Source organism: Onychostruthus taczanowskii, unplaced genomic scaffold (genome assembly GCF_017590055.1).
Source record: "Onychostruthus taczanowskii isolate IOZ18803 unplaced genomic scaffold, ASM1759005v1 scaffold61, whole genome shotgun sequence".
NCBI classification, from domain to species: domain Eukaryota; kingdom Metazoa; phylum Chordata; class Aves; order Passeriformes; family Passeridae; genus Onychostruthus; species Onychostruthus taczanowskii.
In genome coordinates, this window is record NW_024503790.1 from 6,808,897 (window position 1) to 6,829,505 (window position 20,609).

Consider the following 20,609-nt stretch of genomic DNA (forward strand, 5'->3'; position numbering starts at 1 on the left):
AGGCCTGGCCATTCTGCACTGCTCTAACAATGAAGTCGGAGGTACAAATGTCTGGTTGACTGCAAATCCCCCCTGGCCAGCTCCTTCTGGATCAGCACTGGAATTCTTGTGACATGCTGGTTCAAGTAGCTGGAAATACGATTTAAAATTGGTGTTCTGAAGGTAGATCAAAACCAAACCTCCTGTATTGACGGTGTTTTACCTTGCTTGAATTTAAGACCACCTCTGGCTTTCTATTTAGAAGCTCCTAAAGATAATATCACAGATCAAAGAGTAGCCAAAGGCTAATCATTTTGTTATTATTGCTCAACAAGCTGCTTAACAAAATATATTTTGTTCACACAAAATAAATAGATCTGAAGCACAAATGTTTTCTGTCACTGCTGCTATTAAAATATGTTGTAAGCTTTATAAGCTATGGTAGTGCATGGGTTTCTTAAGGGCCATGTATCAAACTGGGCTGCTTTTGGAAATGAACATGTAGAAGAAATTAATATTCTTTCACCCTTATAGAATGTTTCATGCTGTAGTTCCCAATTTAATAGGAAATTGCATAGGCCTGATGTGTACTCTGGGCAAGTTACTTCATTTTTGAGTGGAGGGTTTTTCTTTGCAGCCTGTCTTTCCTTCACACTCCTTGTTGGACGCTTTGGGTCTGACTGCCTTCTGTGGTCTGCACAGTTCCCAGCACCATACCTGCCCAGTGAATGCCTTTTGGGCTGTCTGAGGAGTATTGTGGTACAAATAAGGAGGATCAGGAACCACCACTGTGAGACGTGTTTCTCTGCAGGAATAGCAGCAGGATCAGGTCACAGGTTGGGTGTGCTTGGAAACGTATCCGTTTGGTGTACCAATACTTGTTTTCTCTGAATGCCTGGTCTTATTTCTAGGGAGCTGTCAGTTGTGGTAACGAGTCATGACAGCACTATGGTTACTGGGGTAGTGTCTCTTCCATTAGCTGGATTTCTTGCTCTCTAAGGACTTCTTTTAAACAGATGTCAGAGCCCTGGTTATGTGCTATTCTTGGTAAGCTACCTTGGAACTGGTATCCTGGCATAGTCTTCAAAGCCTTCAAAGCCCAAGTAGATACTAATTTGAAATCATTTCAAATATGTAGAGGTTTTAGTTCTTATGTAGTGTTCTCATGAACTGGCTGAAGTTTTGTCCTATGTTTCTGTATGGCAGCACTGGCTTCCAGGTTAGTCACACATGGTGTGTCTCCAGCTCTAGCCATGCAGCAGGCAAGTGGACATAACCTACCAGTGTCCACTCAAAGGAGGCTTCCCATCAGCTGCTGTGCTTATGCTCGTGTGACAATAGAAAGGAAAAGCTGGAGGCAAGAGATCTAAAAATAAAAATAGAGAATAAAATTGCCTTCCATTTTTAGGAGAGATTTTTATTTATGTTTCAGAAAGACTTGTTTCTTCTGTCTTTTTTGCTGACCATGGTGTTCTGAGAATGATCCTGTAATAGGCAGGTCTTCAGAGGAAGGTACCCAAGTTTGAATTTATTCTGTGTTTTTGCATATACTTGTTTGTGTAGGGATGTAAATGGGCTTCGTAACAAAACTTCTGGTTCTGTAATTCAGGTTGGTGAGGACTTCTGGACCTGTCTTGCTTGATTCAGTGTCATGTTGCTATTTTCTTTTTTTCTCCATTTTGAACTGTTTGTGGAGTGGAAATGATAGCTGTTGAATTATGCTGTCTGCTGCCTGAAGGTTTGTTGTAGATTAATTCAACAAAGAGGTGTCCAGATCCTGTTGAGGCTGTGGTAGCGCTCCATCTGCTGTGACTTTGGCATTGCAGAATCCCGAGCATGAGTCCAGTTTTCATCCTGCATGTTGTTCCTGGAATTCTCCTCTTAGTGCCTTGACCCCTCGAATGTATAGCTTAGTATTGGGAGCTTTTGCTAAAGGTATCTCTTTATTTCTTTCTTTCTTTCCTCTTTCTTTTTATGGAACAGAGATAACATACTTCACATAGGAAGGAGCTTACTTTACATTAGATGAGGAAGACCTGACCTCTCTTGCTGCAAGTGAAACTGTATTTTCCCTGCCTTGAAACTACCAGTGAAATGCATTTTGGACTGACTTATAATGCTGTGATTTATGCTGTGGTATGCTTTGTGATATTACAATGTCCTTTTGCCTTTGTGTTTGATTTTCTCCCCTCTGATAAATTTTACTGGGTATTTACCCAAAATGCCCATAGGAGAGTGAGGCATTCTCCCTGCTGTTTGCTGCCTCAGAGAAGGAATCCCATGTTTTTTTCCCCCTCCAATTAACCTCACTGCAATTTCTTTTTTTTCCCCTCCTTGTTTTGAAATAGTATTAACATGGGAGATATTTTTAAATAGAAAACCGGAAGAAAACGTTTCTTATTTATATGTATACATGTTACACACAAATGTGAATGAGTGACCAGAAGCACCTTTTTCATTTTCCATTTTGAACTTCTCATATATATATAAAACTGAGAAGAAAAGTTGTAGTACTTGTTCTGTTTCTTCCATTCCAAGACATGCTAAGCAAGTCACTTGCCCTTCCTTATTCAGAATGAAAATACTTTGATCCAGTTTTCTGAAGACAATACTCATTTCAGAAGAATATTTAATCAGTAGAAAATAGAGAGGATTTAGTTTGTTTGTTTAGTATTTAACCAAGTGAATAAGGCAGATTAGGGGAAGGGGGGACACTGGACCCATAAACAAGGTGATATATAATATTTTTTTTCGTTCTCCTTTTAAATAAATACCGATCAGCTTTATGTTCAGAGACAATAGGAGCCGTTGGCTTAAATTTGCAGTTTACTGTATTTATGGCTGTAATATCAAGGTGCTGCCGTCGTAATTTCATGCCCCAATGAGAAGAGCAAGGTCGAAGCAAATGCTTCCATCGGCATCTGCTAACACACTAACTCATAAACAAGGCCCGGCTGGATCAGGTGGCACGGAATAATACAGGCTAATGAAATACAGCACAGCTTTCCATTACTGTTAGTTTTTACAGTGTCGTCATTACGTGTAATTTATGTTTAAAAAATTCAATTTTATACAAGGCTCTGGGAAATAGGGGTCTGCAGGTCACCCGACGACTTTTAACGGCTCTGAGAGTCCTTATTGCACTCTACTGTTCCAACAAAATGTTAATAATAAATAATAATAAAAAAAATCCTCTTTTACTTTTTCTCTGGTTTGCATATCTTGCTGTGTCTTTTTAATTACAAGTGGCTAAGGAGAGTTTGGGGCTGTAGATGATGTCAGGAGTTATCCCCTCTGCTGGTGCTCCCAGAGGGGGGTTACTATCTGCTTGCTTTTCTTTTGTCTGTCTATCAATCACCCGGGATCCTGTAAATGGAGTAAACACAGCTGAGGAGAGGGAGATACTTAACAACCTCTCTCCCAAACCCTCACCCTCTGACATTGCCCTCCTCTCCTCCATTACACTTCATTTTATTATAGACTCCAAAAAGCTTAGCTAGGAAGAGAAACTGCTGCTGTATTTATTTATTTATTTATTTATACTTGTTATGCCAAAATACTTTTTATTTTAACCTTTTCAGTCCTGGCTGACTCATTGTGTAATTCCTACCATTGTTCTGTTAGTCTGATTTTCCTTCCTTATTTTAGTGCTGTGCAGCTGAGGTTAGAGCACCCTTACCAGTTCTGATTGCTGCTTAGTCACCCTGATGGGTTAAAGTGTATCATGTTTCTGAAAGATTGCACTTGCATAATTAACAGTCTCGTAGATGAATAGAGCTGTAAGAATTCAAAGCCCTTTCAGCAACTTTTCAAATTACTTTTATTTCTGCATTTCTCAGCCTGACAGTTGAGACCAGGCCACGCTCCTTTGATGTGTGGGCTCCTTTACTAAAGTTTGAGCTGCAAGTGCAGTAGCAGGATGTTTACATTCAAATGCAGTGTCTCGGTGTAAATTAAGGGGAAAAATCAGAGTGCTGTTTCTGAAACCTTAGGTTTATTCAAATATTGGGTTGGGCTCAACCTCGTGAATGACCATGTGTGAAAGAAAATGGACCAGGAGACTTTGCCTTTTTGACCTTTTTGAATTACATTCAGCTAAGCACAGAGTAGGACGTAGGAGACAGATTTGATAACAGTCACCCAGCACTGCGTGTAACTGACTGAACAGGTGGAATCATTAGTCTGGATCAGATCCCAGAAGGATTTTATGATGATTCTTTTAAAATGTGGCCATGTTCTTTCTGAGCAGAGTTGACTCAGTGGCTTCCAGGAACAGAGTGTAATGTCATTTCAGGGTGCCGACCAGCAGATCTTCCTTTTAGTCATGTGATACCAGGCACTAACTTCAGGTGGTCACAAAGTTTGTTGTAGCTGAACAAGTTGTCCTGTCCTACTTTGTTTTTGCCTTGATAGAAAGTGTGTGGGAAAAAGCCAGCAGCTGCCACCCCCTGCCCCACACCCTCTCCTGCCTTTTGTCCCTGCCGAAGGGTGGGTGGGGGCTTGCTTCAGGGTGGTCTCTGGAGTGGTAATGAAGCTGGCTTTGGAAACCCACAAAGAAACTGATTTTTTCCCACCACCTTTCATTATTATGGCAGAATTCTTAATTTCACCTAAACAGAAATGTCTCCCCAAAACTGATGTAACCTGAAAATCTTGTGTGAATTACTGAACTGAGCAATGTAAGGAAGAATATAATGAAGAAAAATATATCTTCAGTGCATAGGATGGGAAAAGGGTTGTCAGTAATGTGCCAGAGCCTGCGTCAGAAGAAGAAAAAGCAGTGGCTTATCTGGTTGAGTTAATGGAAGGGTTTTACATTGCAATTATTGCTGCTGTGTTTTGACAGAAAATAGGTAAAACATCTCCTGAGTTTTATTTTCTGTCTGCCAGAGGTTCACTTCTGACCTTGGGGCACTTCTCATGTGTGTATGTCTGACCTCTTCCTCATCTGTGAAATTTGGGTAACAGTACTGTAAGTACTCCTCTAGCTCTGAGTGACCGTAAGAGGAACAGCGTTTGGATGTACATGAGGTCCTTAAACAGCAAGAGATATTATAAAAGGACATAAACAGTCAAGTCTTAAAAGTTCTTGTACAAAAGAGCTCTTTATGCAACACCCGAGGTGCAGGCACCAGGAGATGCCTGTGACAGCCCATTTCATTCTCTGACTCGCTCTGTTTCTGTGTTTGGCTACAATTTACAGAGGCTGAGTGATGCCTGCAAACTGAGTGGCAGCAGTGACAATCAAAAAAGAGGGTCAGCGAGAGCCTTTGAGTGCAAAACAGTCATGGGTGCTGGATTATTCAAATCAACACCCTGAAGCCTGAAAAGGAATTTTTGAAACTTTGTGAAAATGATGGGTAATTCTTTGCAGGGGCTGTGGTGCTGTAGAGGAGCGGGCGGAGGGCTGGGGGAAGGGAGCAGGTTTGCATTCTGTGGGGCTCAGTTTCCGTGCATCCTTCTCCTCAGCTCAGTCCTTGCTCAGTACCCTCTGCGGTTAGATTATTCCTTGCAGATAGCAATCAACTGGAAGGAAGTGTGTGTCTAATTTGCATGAGATTATTTAAAACAAAAAAAAGGTCTGCATTAGTCAGGGTGATGGTAAACAACGCAAAGAGATGCCTTTTATAATATAGCCGTGGCTCAGCTTTCAAAGCCAAATATAATTCACTTACAATTGGCAGTTTCCTTTATTGTTCCTTTTAACCTTTTGCATTCTGCATGGACTTGATCTTACTGCAGCCACACAACAACGGAAATGTTTGTTTTCCAAAGTGTTGGAAAGTGGATTTAGAGCAATTCCACTGTTCAACTGAGGTGATTTTCTTGAGAAAATCACCTGTTTGGGAGCTGTACTAGACACAAAACCCCAGGTTTTGTGACACTGCTTTTACATCCAAGGGCAGTGGTATTATTTTTGGGTTGCCAATTTCCTGCTAGATTAGAACAATGAATGAACGTGGATCCTTTTTCGTGTAGTGCAGTGATAGGACTGTGATAAAATAAAGCAAGATGAGATATTGGAACAGATGACACTTAGATCTGGCTTCAAAATTCACATTTTTGTATGTAATTAATATATCTAAGTTGAATAATTTGGGCATGGAAAATTCATACCGTGTGCATATATAGGTGGTGAATTTGAAAAAAAAAATCATTCCAAAGGGAAATGTGATGAAGTTAGCTATAACTGCCTGAGGAGAGCCTTAGAATATCTTGTCCATTTTTGTTCCTGTGTATGAGAAATGACCAGCATGAGGACAGGTATATTTCTGAGTGCAGAGATGACTTGTCATTGCTGAGTGTCCACTGTGCAGACTAACTCTGTGTATATGCACAAGGACTCAGCTCCAGGACTCTCTTGATCTTGAGGCCAAAATCACAATGCCTTAAAAGCATCTCGTCCAGGTGAAAGAAGAGGTTTTCCAGGCAATCCCAGTCTTTTCCTCTGATAATTAAAAAGGGATGTAGTTGTGATATTCTCTTGTTCATTGCCACTAGTACCATGGCCAAGACCACTTCCCAAGGCAGCAGAATAGTACAGGGAAGTAGTAACAATTCTAATTCTGCTACTCAAACCAGGAATTGCAGTGTGAAAGGCTTCCTATCATTCTACCATTCACATCAGCTTCTTCTTCACAGCACAGCAGGGTTTAAATGGAAGCAGTGGTACTTGTCCCTAGCTGGCAAGATCAGAATAATCCTAGAGGTGCATTTTATTTGCCAGAGATTTTAGCTTTTTTCTCAAACAGGATGAGATTATGGTATGGTTGTGAAACAACTGGCATTCTTTTCTGCCCTTTTTGCAGAATGAAGATCCTCCATTACTTTTGATGTTTCTAAGTGTTAAATATTATCAGATTTGCATAGAAATAGAACAAAATGCCACATTTGCAGCCAGAAAGTAATGCTGTCTCCATCTTTATGAAATTCGGTGGTTGCTGGTGATCTGCAGTGTTGGCATCTGTTTATGGGTTCTACATTCGGTAATTAGTAGGTGGTTGAAACAATTTCTTTCTGATTGGACTTTGCTTTCTAACATGTATTAGACACTGTAAATACTGCTTTTGTGAGCAGAGCAATACGCTGAGTTGTGTTTATCTGCCTTTTATTACTCTCACTGCAAGTCTTGTTCCATGTTGTTTTGTGTGGTTTTGGTTCATTACTATTTGAGCCATGCATCAAACACAGGTCACAGGGTGATTCTGTCAGATTGCAGGACCAAAGATCAGGAACTTTCCATTTCTGATACTGTTTCTTACACTGACAGTATTTGGCTGTTTGAGAAGTCACTGAAATTCTCTGCAATGCTCGGTGGAGTGGATGAATAGTGTCTCACAGGAACTCACGGTCTCTCTCACACGCTCACAGGAATAGAGAGAAGATCTGTTAATAGTTACAAAGCCTTCTGAATACCACAAGCACTGTGTTAGTGCTTATGATATTAAATAACAGTTCTGAGACAGACTTGTGTATTTATTTCTGGAAATATTGTTTGTGCTACAGATTATTCTGTCTAGACCCCCCAGTATGCAGTGAAGTTAAAGATCCTGAAAAAATTTCTTGCAATTTAGCTAGTATGCCCAGTGGCCTGACCATTTTCTATATTGCATCTCCCTGTAATATTAAAAAGCTAGGTTTTTTAAAGTATTAAGTTCAGGAATTTCATCTACCAGCAGTGCTTCATGGATCTCAAGCAGGGGTGATGGAAAGAAAGTATCTCCCCTTTTTTCTCCCAGTGCTGTCCTGTTCATACCATTTTCCTCACTGTGCTCAGTCCCTTCAAGAATCACGTGAGAATCAAGTGGTCTGCCTCTTATCTTATAAATCTCTTCCCTTAAATCCATATTCTCACTTCCCTCTTTGTGAGTTTTTGCATGCCCTGGATGGATGGTGAAAGGTCCCAAATCCCTTCACGTGTTCCTCGTAGCAGGGGCACTGGGTTTTTATGTGCTTCTGTGCAGGACAGTAAATGCTACACAGCTGTCCAGCTCCCACTTCATGATTGCCATCTGAGAACTAAATTCTTTTTCAAGAGGATGTTTTCTCTTGTTGGAAAAAATAATCCAGCTGTGCTTCCTTCTTCAGAGATGCTGGTCATTGTGAATCCTTTGGCTGCTTTTCTTTTCCCCCTTGTTGGCCAAATAGTTTCCATATGTTGTGGCCAATTACAGATGGTCATCCTGGCATTTCCTCATGGCAGGAGTCACTGCAACAACACGTACCATGTGTGCAGTTTACTCCAGCTCTGTGTGAAATGAAAGCCAGGCTGCCCTGGGGCAATCTGATCATGCACCAGTGGGCCGGGGCAATGCTCAGCTGAAAGTTGGGCTTGGCCTTGTTTTGATCTGTTTTGTTATAGTTTTATTTCCTCCTTACATTCTGTGTCCCATTCATACTAATCACAGTCAGTCCTGATTTTTTTTCTTTTTATTTCTGCATTTGTCATAAAATAAAGCAAATTATTCCCGTCTTCGGAAACGATCTAGACTAATTAGTCGTCTAACCCAATAATTAGTTTTTTGTTTCCCTGTCTGTTTTCATGCATTATTGTTAGTTTTTTCCCCTCTTTTTTTTTTTACACCATTACAGATTAAAATGAGCCACATTTGCAGTTGATGGTATCTTTTTTTCGGGGGAAGAATGGAGAATTGCAATAGAAAGCTACTTCAAAAGCAGCAATAAACTCAAGGATAAATTAAGGAAATTGAATGAGCCACATTTGGAAGCAGCGTTGAGGCTAATATTCTGTCGCTTAAGGTTAAATTGCAACAGAGAAAGAGAGAGGGAGACATTCCAGCGAATCCAAAATTGGGGAGGCATTACTGCTCAAGTCAGTGCCAAAATTCTTTGCAGCTTGAAAGGGTTCTGCCTGGCTTGAGAATTTAATTATGTGTGCATAAAGTGGGTAAAGGTGCTAAACTGATTTCATTTCCTCTGCTTCCCCAGGCCTGACAGATGAAGAAATCGACCTGGCTTTCCAGCAGTCGGGCACGAGCACGGATGAGCCGCAGTCCCCCGGTCCTTCCACGCAGCCGCTGCCGGCTCAGCCTCCCCACCCTGTGCTGTACAGTAAGTGCCACTTGGAAAAATACCTGCTCCCACTTGCTTTCTGCTGTGATTCCTGCAGCACTTCACAGGTCTGTGTGCTGCATTCTGAATTTCAGTTCCACTGATGGCATACTTTTTGTCAGAATCAGACACCAAATGTTGTTTGGATGCACTTGGTGGTTGTTGATGCCTGTGACAAGATCATGTTACAGAAGGAAAATGAGATACAAATGATCACTGTCTACAAACAAATGTCATCCATACCAGCCTGTGACACCCCTTGACCTGAAGGTGGAAAGTCAATGCAAATTAGATTCTGACACACTGTAAGGACATCAGAAAAGCACTTTGTCAACACGGGACTCGGTCTCCCCTTCTACAACTTGGAAAACTTTTTTCTCTGATCTTAAATAATCTGAGGTGACAGCAGAAATTCTGTGTAGACTATTGGATATGATTGTATGATTTTTGTGTACAAAATGCACTCTCAAAGAAATTGTAGAGTCCCAGCATAATCTGCGTAGACTCAAAATTTACATATATATTTGCATTTTAAAACAAACCTCGCAAAAAAGTATCTAAGCTCCAAACAATAAAAACCAAAGTACACACCATTAAAAATCCATCAAAAGAAGCTGTTCAGCACACATGTGTGTCTGGTAGTTTGAAAATCACTTCACTTACCTGCCAAGTATAAAGAATAGGATTTTGTTGCTGCTCTTAAACAGCTCTATGGCAGATATTGACTGATGTAACACTCCACTTAGAGCTGTGTTTATTAGTTTATGGCACAGGTTTGCTATTGCTGGAGACAATACTAGATCTACCTTTTGAGGTTTTAGCTGCTCTGATTTGGCACAGTTTGAGACGAAAAACTTCTGTGAGAATAGTGGGCTCAGAAGCAGAATATTTCTGGCTGTTGTATTGTGTGTGCTGGTGAACTCTAGGGCTGAATTCTGCCTCCTGGGCTAATTCCTGTCTGCTGTAGTCCACAGAAAACGCCAGGAAAGCAAAATCTGCTGTCTGGCTGTAGAAGCAGGGCCAGATCCCTCTTGGTGCTGTCCATGCTCATTCAGATAACTCCTACCACAGCCTAGTACTGGAAGAGTTAATCTTCCCTTCTTTCAGTGTTCCACTAGTATGAGTAGAGCAGGGAAGAAGCACGCAGTTCAGCCTGGGAAACACCGTCATCACTGTTAACCCTGGCAGCTTTATCACTCTTTGGTTGTTTTCCTTTTGCTATTTTGGGTTTCCTCAAAGCAGCAGCTCCCATTTTCTTCTTGCTAGGTAAGAATCTTAACTAAAATTTCAACATCAGAATGTTCCCAGTAACAGCTTGAAAGAGAATTTTGAAAGTATGATTCTGTAATGCTTGGAAATCGAAGGTGACTAAAAATACCACCAAATAAAAGCCTTCACAGGGGTTCTAACTGTAAACTTGTGCTGTAGCTTTGTGATCTGGTTGGTGCTTTTTAAATAATTTGAACCCAAAGCTTTTCCCTGTGAGGCAGTCCTTTTCAGCAGCCCCCAGAACTGGGGAAGGGGTGACAATGAATTCATTAGGTATTGTTCCTTCCCACTCTAGCCATTTGTAGTAGACCTTCGATTTAAGCTTAACCTCTAAATGGATGCATAAAAAGAATAAACAGCTGGATGTACATGGTATTCATTTCACCAAAATACTTGTTTTGATTAGTTCTCATCTGTGCCCTATTCCAGTTCTTGACTGGTGTAGTCTTGGTGGGTGTTAATGATGGATCTGTCTTTGTTGTCTTCCTATTAAGTGCTTTCCATGGTATCAGAACTGCAAAAGGAATATGTGAATTTTTCTAGGCCTGATGGATGAGACTGTGCAGTGGCTCAGTGCTCCTTCAAGGTGTGTCATTTGCTGTAGGTTATTTCATCAGTTGGATGCTAATCCTGTAATGAATCCTTCTGAATTGGTCCAAATCTGCTTCAGGACAGTTTTTTCTGTGATAGTTTACTGAGCCAGTTTATCTTTCACAGTCTCATCGGGGGTTGCTGTGTACAGAGGAAGATAGGTACTACTTTTTCTGTCTATCTGTTATGCTTATCATCTCACAGAGTGTTTGTGACACTGAGCTGGAATGCTGCTAGATTAGAAGTTTGCAAGAATATCTAAATGACTAGGGAGACAGAGAGGCTGCTCAGAGTACACTGACTTGGTGATGGGAACAGCTCATGTTGAAGAGCTCATGTTGAAGAAGACTGCAAGCTGTATTTGCCTTCCCCAAAGAAGACATAGAGTTTCTTGTGAAGCAACACCTGATCTGCTAGAGTTTAGGTCTTCAAGACTGTGAACCACTTTGTGTTTGATACCTTTGGTTCTTTTTAAGGTTTTTTTTGAGTAGTTCTGACACCTCTACACAAAACGCAGTGAGGAGGGTTTTGTGCTGAAAACAGAGGCTTGTGTTTTAAGAAATCTGATTTCTCTCTGCACCCTCTTCCCACAAGGTGTTGCTGCTTCATGTTTAAAAATTACATTAGAACTGTGGGCTATAAGTACAGAAGTTCAGGATGGTTCAGAACCTTCTCAGGCATTTCTTCAGCAGGAATGAAGCAACAGCCAAGCTGATGTTGCCAGTAATGCAAGTGTGAGATGCCCACTCCTGTGAGTCACAGCAATAAATCCTGGGTACCCCTTTTGAATTTGCTTCCTTGATCTCCTGCTATTGCCACCACAGTTTGTTCTATTTCTTAAATTCATACCCCTTAAATACTTCCTTTTGTACTATTGAACTTAATGTTCTCATGTTTTATTGGAAGTATCTGTGATCTGTATACATACTTCTTAATTCTTGAAGAGTTAACAAGAAAAAAGCACACTTGTAAGCCATCAGAGTAGCATAGGTTTTGTATGCTGAACCCCTTCTGGTTGAAGAGAAAGTATAAAAACTTCTTTGGGGAAGAGACAATAATTAAATTTCTAGTGTCAATTTTTAGGTCAATACCATCTCTATTACTTCTCCTCTTGTTCTGGAGGAGTAATTCCTTCTCTCCAGTTTGTACTTTTGCCAAGAGGTGTCAAAACTGCTTTAAAAAAAAGCTTAAAGAAAGCTCGGATTTGATTAATATAGAGAAACAAGACTTTGCCTGACTGATAATAAAACTGATAAATGACATTTGAATTACTTGTAGCAGTAATTTATTACATAAAATATCTTTTATTTGACATGCGATTAGTTGCTGGAAGCATCACTCAATCTGACTAGTTTAAACATGCTCTAAAATGAACCCCCAGTAAAAAAACAGGGCTGTCTGCTATTGGTGTTATGAAATACACTAATCCAGCAGTGAGGACAAAAATCTGACTTTAAATATTTAAATGATTAATTTGTTGTTTGTGTTTTTGGTTTTTTACCTTTCTAACCCATATAATTACAAGCAAACTCAGGGGAGTTTCTGAGCAAGGTGTGCAAAGCTGCATGCTTATCATCCAGGTATTGTCTGTGTTGTTCCCCATGGTATTTATGGGCTCTGTTTTTGGGGGTTTGTGCAGTTTTTACACCTGCTTAAAAATCAGCTCCAGTGACTTTTTTCCCATCCTTGTGTCTTATGTGGAAGTCTGTAGAACACAGACTGTTTCCTCTTACAATTAAACTGGAATCCAAACTTTTCTTTTTTTTCCCCCCAACACCTTTCCATGGATTCACTGCTTTCTTTTGGAAAATCACCTCTTCCAGCATCAGTTTGTACAGTTTTAAATCTGGATACTAGTGAAGCTGACCCTAAGTTGGATGCACAAGGCCTAATTAGTTGCTGTTAGGAAAGTTAATTCTTAGGTGAATGGAGATCTTAAAAATAGTAAGTGTTTATTCTGGAAATGCATTTACAGTGACTGCTGGGGAAATTAAATATACTTAGCAAAACCACAGATTTATACCTGGAGAAAACATCTGTGTCCCTTCCACTTGACTTTTGAAGGCCTCTTAGTAGAATGGTTTGTTACTCCTGCAGTGCCTAAAGTAACTGGGCTGTCAGTGCTTTTTCACTTTATCTGAATTTTATTTGTTTCACATGTAGAGAAATTGAGGATATGCAAACAGTCAGTGTGGTCATGGAGCTTAAAATGGAGAAACTCCTAAGCCTCTCTTCACGCTTTAGATTAGAGAATTGCAGAGAAAAAAAAAAGGTTGAGTGTGGAATTTAGGCAGAGCTGTGACATTCTTTGTAACATTGTGAAGTTGCTGTGGTCAGTGCAGAGCCTTTACTGCATCCCTCACTTGCTCACTTCTTCTCTCCACCCCCTGCACTTTTTTTTTTTTTTTTTTTTTGTCACAAGACAGATTTCACACATCTCTAAAATGAGTAAAATGGCATTTCAGCTTCTTGTCTTTATAGACTCTCTGAACTTTAGGAAAGATCATTCTGGTCCCTTTTCATTAATAATGAAAACCAGGGGGCAATAAAATGTTCTTAGCTCCAGCATTATAGGAATGGAGGGAGAGATGAGTGAGGTGAAAGGGCAAAGCAGATGGATTCCTACAGGTGTGTCTCCTTCCTGCTCGGAGGTCAGTGGAGCTGGGAGGGAGTTTGGGACAGCCCATCAAGGACAGCCATGGCCAGGATTCACACACCCCTGAGATAATTAACCCTGTACAGCAGCAGCTCAGCCTGGAACAAATTGTGTTGTCATAGAAGGGTATTTTTAGTCAGAAGTTCAGGGGGGAGAACTGGACAACCAAGAGACTTCAGATGCCAGAAGTGACAGTGGGGGCACAGCACAGAGGGGAAGGTGGGAGGGATGGCTGGGGTTCACAGCAAGATTAGCAAGAGATCATTTTAAATCCTGACATGTACACAGCCAGTTACTGCAGCTTAGCTGACGTGTGTTAACTCATTAAGTTAAAAAGTTATGATAATTTGATCATGTGCCTAAGCTCCAAAACTGCAACTGCAGCAACCCAAAATACTCCTGGTGACACTATTCACCAGTTCTGACAGAGATGCCTTAATTTGTTCAGATTTCTAGCCAGAGGATAATTTCAGGAGCTGTGTCCTAAAATGTAGCAAGAAGCTCTGAGAGCCAGTATTTGGGAGTCAGACCCAAATACTCCAGACCCTAAGTGCTGGCATTAGGGGTAACTTCTGGAATGAAATGCCTGTAGAAGAATTCAGCAACAAATGGCAATAGGTGAGCAAAGCAGAAAGGAGAGCAGAGGCCACCCATTTCAGCCAGCTAAGCCTCCTAAATTGAGACTTTGGAGAACATAATGCATTTATGAGACATTGTAGTCACACGTAGATGTGGAGACCACACCGGTCTCCCATCTTGTCAGTTCTGCCCACATCCTGCCATTGCACTTTAGGCAGATCATTCTGCATCCTCTTTATTATTAAAGAAAACCGGGGGCAGTGCAAGGTTCGTTCGGCGAACTGCGAGGGAGGTGACAGGGTAAGTCTGCTGGAAAACTGCAGGTATCTTGGATTCTGCTGAAGGAGCAGGGCATACCATATCTTTGCTTTCCTCAGTGGAGCCTCTAAGCTTCTGTGCACCATTGTGTGGTAAAGATCTCAAGCTTTTATCTACTTCTTTACCTCTCTCTGTAGATACTTAATTGCATATTTTCTCTCTGCTCTTTATGTGTGCTTTGGTCCCTATGTGTAATTTAAGCTCGACAGACACTGGATCCTTCCTCATTGAAATGGTCCATAATTGCTGACACAGTTTTCATAAACCCATTTATTGCCCTGATAGATTTCTCTTCTTTCTTGAAACACTCCCTTCCTTCCATCCTTTCTCCTGCACTCTTTTGGGTCTCTGATTCTGTGCCCATTTTCAAAAATTATGACACTGGAGAACAATATTCAGGTAAGGAGTTAACCTTAGCTATTACCAGCCCTAGAGACAGTTACCTGGGTTCAGAGTGCCTTCTTCAAGGAAAGAGTAGGGTAAAACAGCTTGATGGACCCTCTTTAATTGCTGCTGTGATTTTTCTCCCTGTGACACTACAAGGCCAGAGTCAATACCAGAGATCTGGCCAGATGTTTAAATGTCCTCAGCCGAAGGCCTGCACACTGTGTGTTAATCGTTCCTCTTTTCTCTGATAAAATGGATGTACAAAAATGTTGTCAGTTACAGTTCTGACTGTGATTATATCTTGATTCTGAACTTTAGGTCCCCCTGGCTCCAGATGGCGAGATTATGGGGCTTTGGCTATCATAATGGCAGGAATTGCCTTTGGATTCCACCAGCTCTACAAGGTAATAGGCCCCTTGCTACTCCCACCCTGTACTCTTAGAGAAACATGTTGTGCTGCTTGTGTCCAAATGCTCATGGTGGTTCCAAGCTGGTGAAGCATCTCTGTTCTCACTGGCACTGCCACTGGTATATTTGAGAAATGTAGACACTTAACATGAAAATGCACAGTCAAAATAGGGCCAGCAAACAAAACTGGTTTTTAGCTGTGGATCTCAGACTACTAGAAATCAGGTAATTTCCATTGCTTATGCTCTTGTTGAAGCATGTTCTGTTCCTAGGATGTGGCTGCAGAAGGTTCCATGGTAGCTAGAGGAGAGCTGGGAGCTGTTATGTCCAGTCCACCCTCTTCAGGGGCAGAATGAGGCAGATTTCATGGCTGTGTCCAGACTTAGGAACTGATTTTCAGTACCCTGACAAATGTAACCACAAAACTCTTCTTCTGCAACTTCTTTTAACACTTGTTGTAGTTGAATTTCTTTTCTCAGCCAGATGTGTGGATAAATGATCACTAGCTCTGATAAAGGCCGAGATTTTGGGGGTGGGATTTGAGGATGTTTCAGGTGGATTAGAAATAGCACTTTGCACATCGCTGTTTCCTGAAAAAGTTTCTGTACTCCATGCAGAAATACCTGGTCCCTCTCATCATGGGAGGCAAAGAAGACAGGAAACAACTTCAGAGGATTGAGTCAAACATTTCTGAGATGAGTGGCAGTGTGACACAGACAGGTAAAGATTAATGACTCCATCAATTCACCCCTCAAAGCTTTTCTCCCTGTATCCTCCATTCTGCCAAGACCCCCACCCTTTTCTTTCCCTCCATCTCCACTTTATGTGGTGACTTCATTTATCTGCTCTGAGAATCTGTTCACATTTGCAAATGAAGCCGCCGTCATTTCGGTTTAATTTGAAATTGCTTGTTTACTGTCGGCACGGCCTCAATTAATTATGTTTTTACGGAAAGGCTCCCAACCTCAGAATATTAATAAGGGGAATAAAATGACAGCCTTTCGGAGGGCTGTAAAGTTCATTTTTAATTTCTGCTTCTCTGATGTTTTCAGGGGCTTTTTTTTTTGGTGGTTTCTCCCCACCTTCCATCTGAAAATCCGAGGAAGGGTCAGGAGAGTCTGTAATTACTGTGCCTCTCTGACCTTAGCCACCTTCTATGTTATTGACTCTATAGGGTGTCTGTTCATTACCCGAAGCCCTAATGATGGTCTGGATTAGCTGTTACCTGTCACACCAATAGAGTTTTTAATTTTATTTATTTTATCGGCTTGTTTACTCCCTGGAAGCTTTGGATAAAGTGCCAAAGTAGAAAAAGTTCTACAGCTGGAGTCCAGCAGAAGTTCTTCAGTGTTTGTTGGGGTGTAGGAATACAGGGTGCTCTCTTGAAATAAAAGGGGAAAAGTGCAAAGTATATTCAGTTGGGATGAAAAAACTATGATTTTCAGCAGTAAGTTTATATAGATACTGGGATTGAAGGAGCTGATAGGTTGAGAATGGGAGGATGCTAATTACACTTTTCACTGAAGTGAGAAGAAAAGCATCTTTCATTTCTTATGATACCCTAAGGTCAACCCTGAGAGCAGCCTCTTCCCAGACTGGAGTTAGCCCCAGTGTTTGCCTGCAAGAGCCCTGAGATAGATAAATGATACAAACATTGTGTAAGTTCAGGGAGATGTACAAATCATAAACCAATATAATTAAAAGGGAGAGGTTTTAGACGGATATACTGTGGGCTATAGACATCTATACAATGGAAAGATAAACTAGAAATACTGGAGGTTAGATGCAGTGCAGGTAGATTACCCATAGTGCAAATAAATCATATGGATTAAAGTGAGCAGGCGGGCACAGATAAATTAAATATAGTAGGAATAGAGGCATCTTTGTAGCTAGACAGCAGGAAAGGCGTGGGTGAGTGTGTGTGTGGATGTATCTCAGTTTATCTCTTCTGCTTTTTCCCTTGCAGTGACTCAGTTACAGACAACCTTAGCAGCTGTCCAGGAGCTGCTAATCCAGCAGCAACAGAAAATCCAAGAGCTCACCCAAGAACTGGCTGCTTCTAAGGTACCAACTTCCAACTCTTCACCTTTAGAGCATTTTTCACTTTTGGAGCATGCATGGCTTCTTTTGTGGGCACATGGAAAGCTCCTGTTGGGTTCACAACCCAGCCATCAGCTCTGCCATATCCCCAAACAGTTTCTCTGCATCTGACTTCTTCATGGGTGCTGTGGTCTGAGCACTGGATAGGAGTTGGGTACTCACAGAAATACATCTGATTTCAGAGAGGGCTTCACTGTTTTGGGTGAAGCTCGTGTGTCTGAGGCCTCAGACCTGGTCTCAGCTCTGCATCTTCTGTGCTGCATTTGGGATGAAATTATTGTGGAGTTAGTCCACTGACCAAAAGAAGCAAAGACAGTTGTGCAGAGAAATTTTTTTGTGTATGTAATATGTAATTTTACACATTTGTATTTCTCCTGTACTTTGTGCATCCTGTTCAGCCAAGCATACACTTGAAAGACTGTATTTAAGTCACTTGTTCAGATCCAGGTAATGGCCAAACGTTCTTACTATTTGGGCTCTTATTTCAATGATTTTGGTCAGCTGAGTGTAACAGGTGGCCCAATTACAACCCTGTTAATGGCACACAGTGACCCATTCCCCTTGACTCTTGACTTCACCTTGGCAATAAAACCATCAATTCTGACTAGTTTGTGTCCTTACATGTGTAAATAAAATAACCACTTTTAACCAAAATTGATTTTCTTTCTGGCAGTGAGAATTAGTGCTTTACTCCTTGGCCCAAGTATTCTATCAGCCAGAAACTGTTGACATGTGAGGCAGGGTGAATGTGAAGCAGTCTCATGGAGATGAAGTCTTCCTTTGACTCACAGACTTGGATTGTCCAAGGCCAGGATTGTTCACAGTTACCTTGTGGTGTTCTCTGTACAGGGAGTTTCCTGTCAGACCCTTCAGGCAGTGTTAGAGCCCTTTACCTGCAGCAGGAGCAGTTGTCTTCTCCCCTTAGCAGAGTTTAATCTGATGCAGATCCTTTGATGGTGTGTAACTGGTGGGCCACAGCTGACTCTGTGTGTGCACACTGTACAGGAGGAATCCCTCAGTGGCACAGCTGTAAATGCAACCATGAAAGCCAGTTTATGGTCACAACACTCTGCTTCAATTTTCCTTGGGAACTGTGGCCTGACAGTGGCCTGGAGCCAGTCCGGAAATTGGAAAACTGTTTTCAGGTCTTAAGTGTTAAGATTAAGAACACATGTTGAGCTTTAAGAAGGAAAAAGGCAATAAGTCTTGGTGGTTTAGAGAGTCTTGAAGAAGTTTTCCTTCCCCCCTCTCTACCCCCTGCACTGAAATGGTAGCACACATTGTTATGATATCTAAACCTCATGTGTACAAAGAAAAACTTGGGCAACCCCACAAACCAAAGAATAAAAGCTGTGTTTTCTCAGCTGTAATGTAAGTTTTTATATCTGCTTTTCAAACTCCTACTGGCATGCTGTAAAAAATTAAAAAGAGGGACTTTAAGTAATTAAAAAACGTACATAAAAATTCAAGGCTTGAATTTTCTACAACTGTTTTTAAAGAGACTGGCTAAAAAGCCCCAGATGTCAGATTTTATTTCTAAATCCTAGGCATCTGGCACCATATGTGTTTTGGAAATTTGAGTCCTTTGCAGGCCAGTGAGTGGAAATCACTCCCTTGTTAATGTGCTGCTGTAGCTTTCAAGGTCTCAGAAAGCCAGAACAGTGGCTCCTGGATTCTTGCTGTCTGAGGGCTGGGAGTGTGAATCCTGAGGGAATGCATCTGTGTAAAACACAGCTACTACAGCCCGAGCCTCTCCCAGCCCTTTGGGTTGGAAGCCCAGAAGTCACTGTGAGCAGTGCTGGCTGCAGGGTTACTCTGCAGTAGCTCAAGTCTGTTTAAGAGTAAGTAGGAACAAGCAGTTCTGGCCACATCTAGTGGGAACTGCCGAGGAAAAGTTTTTAGTTATTCCAATTCTGGCTTCCTTTCGTGGGGAATTTATTACAACTATCTCTGCAGTGATACTCACCAGTATGTTTGTTCCTAATGGCTTTTAGCAGAAATTACTGTGGGGTGTGCCACATGGGGCATGAGTATTCTTTGGTCTCATGGCTACAGGAATTACTGGAGCAAAAGGATGGGGCAACCACAGGCCATAATCTGTGCTTAGAAAACTCCCATTTCTCAAGCTCCCAAAAGGGTTAAGAGTGCCAAAAGTGTTGTCTGCAGCATGTTATCCTCAGTTACTTACTCTAATTTCTGCCTGGTATCCTGTGGCAATTCTGATGCAATTCTGACAGCACCTGTACCAGGCTTCCATGAGTTACTTATCCCCACAAAACTGCACTCATTGCCTTGAAATATCCAAGAGATGGTGCCTAGTCCAGCTGCTTCTGGAGACAGGACTTGGTAACTCAAGCATAGATCTAATTCTTCAGATCAAGTAAGGAAAATTTTTGCAACTTTCAAATATGTTTTTATCAGCCCACCTCTAAATGCCACAGAGTGCAGATAATTGCTTCTTTATTTCCTGATTTAGGAGAAATGAGCAAATGGTTTTAAAACAGTTGTTAATATATAATATTCAAATCTGTTGCCTCAGCTAAGTTCAGTCACATGAAGGAGTAAAGGACCTGATTCAGTGCAACTCCCACTGCTGTTCAGGACCCTAGTTCTGGTTCTTCTCTAGAAATCATTCAGTGGGTCAGTGCCAAACTACTTGGTTTGTCTCTCTGTGTGTTTTTCTCTGTCTGATATGCTGGTGGAAGACATCCAGAGTTGGCCCAGCTGTGCCTGAATTCTCACAAGTGCTGGACCCCTAAAAAAAGAAATGTCCCCTTGAGATGCTTTAGCTGTGGTTGTGCATGGGAGGCAAGACTGGAGACAAGATCAGTTAGTCTCCCAAACACAAAGCAAATATTGAATAGTCTTGGCACCTGGGGATCTGTTCAAGTACTTCTTAGTGTGGAGGTTGTTTTGCTCAGATCTGAGAGATTTGAACTGATGGAGCTTATGTATGTTGTCCACAGGACTCGAAATTCCCACATGGGAGCTGAACAACATAGGAAAAAGTGACATTGGTGAACTATCTTGCAGTTCAGATATTGATCTTTATGTCTTGTTTTTCACGTTCTAGGCCACAACTTCCACCAACTGGATTCTGGAGTCGCAGAATATTAATGAATTGAAATCTGAGATCTACTCTTTAAAAGGACTTCTCCTGAACCGGTATGGATGCAATGTGTGAGCAGACTGTTGTGTGCTTTCTGGGATTCCCTCAGTCAGGGAGAGGAAAGGCATTTCAAACAGGAAC

The 20,609-nt window shown here is 41.4% G+C and overlaps 1 protein-coding gene across 1 annotated transcript in view; it reads left to right on the plus strand.

Annotated features, from left to right (window-relative positions):
• The window catches only part of PEX14 (peroxisomal biogenesis factor 14), a 67,595-nt gene that overhangs the window by 43,811 nt on the left and 3,175 nt on the right, over positions 1 to 20,609 (plus strand). Inside the window, exons 4-8 of the mRNA XM_041419618.1 lie at positions 8,929 to 9,051; positions 15,170 to 15,255; positions 15,877 to 15,979; positions 17,226 to 17,323; positions 20,433 to 20,524. Of these exons, the coding sequence (XP_041275552.1) occupies positions 8,929 to 9,051; positions 15,170 to 15,255; positions 15,877 to 15,979; positions 17,226 to 17,323; positions 20,433 to 20,524 (502 nt within the window). The remainder of the gene's footprint in view (positions 1 to 8,928; positions 9,052 to 15,169; positions 15,256 to 15,876; positions 15,980 to 17,225; positions 17,324 to 20,432; positions 20,525 to 20,609) is intronic.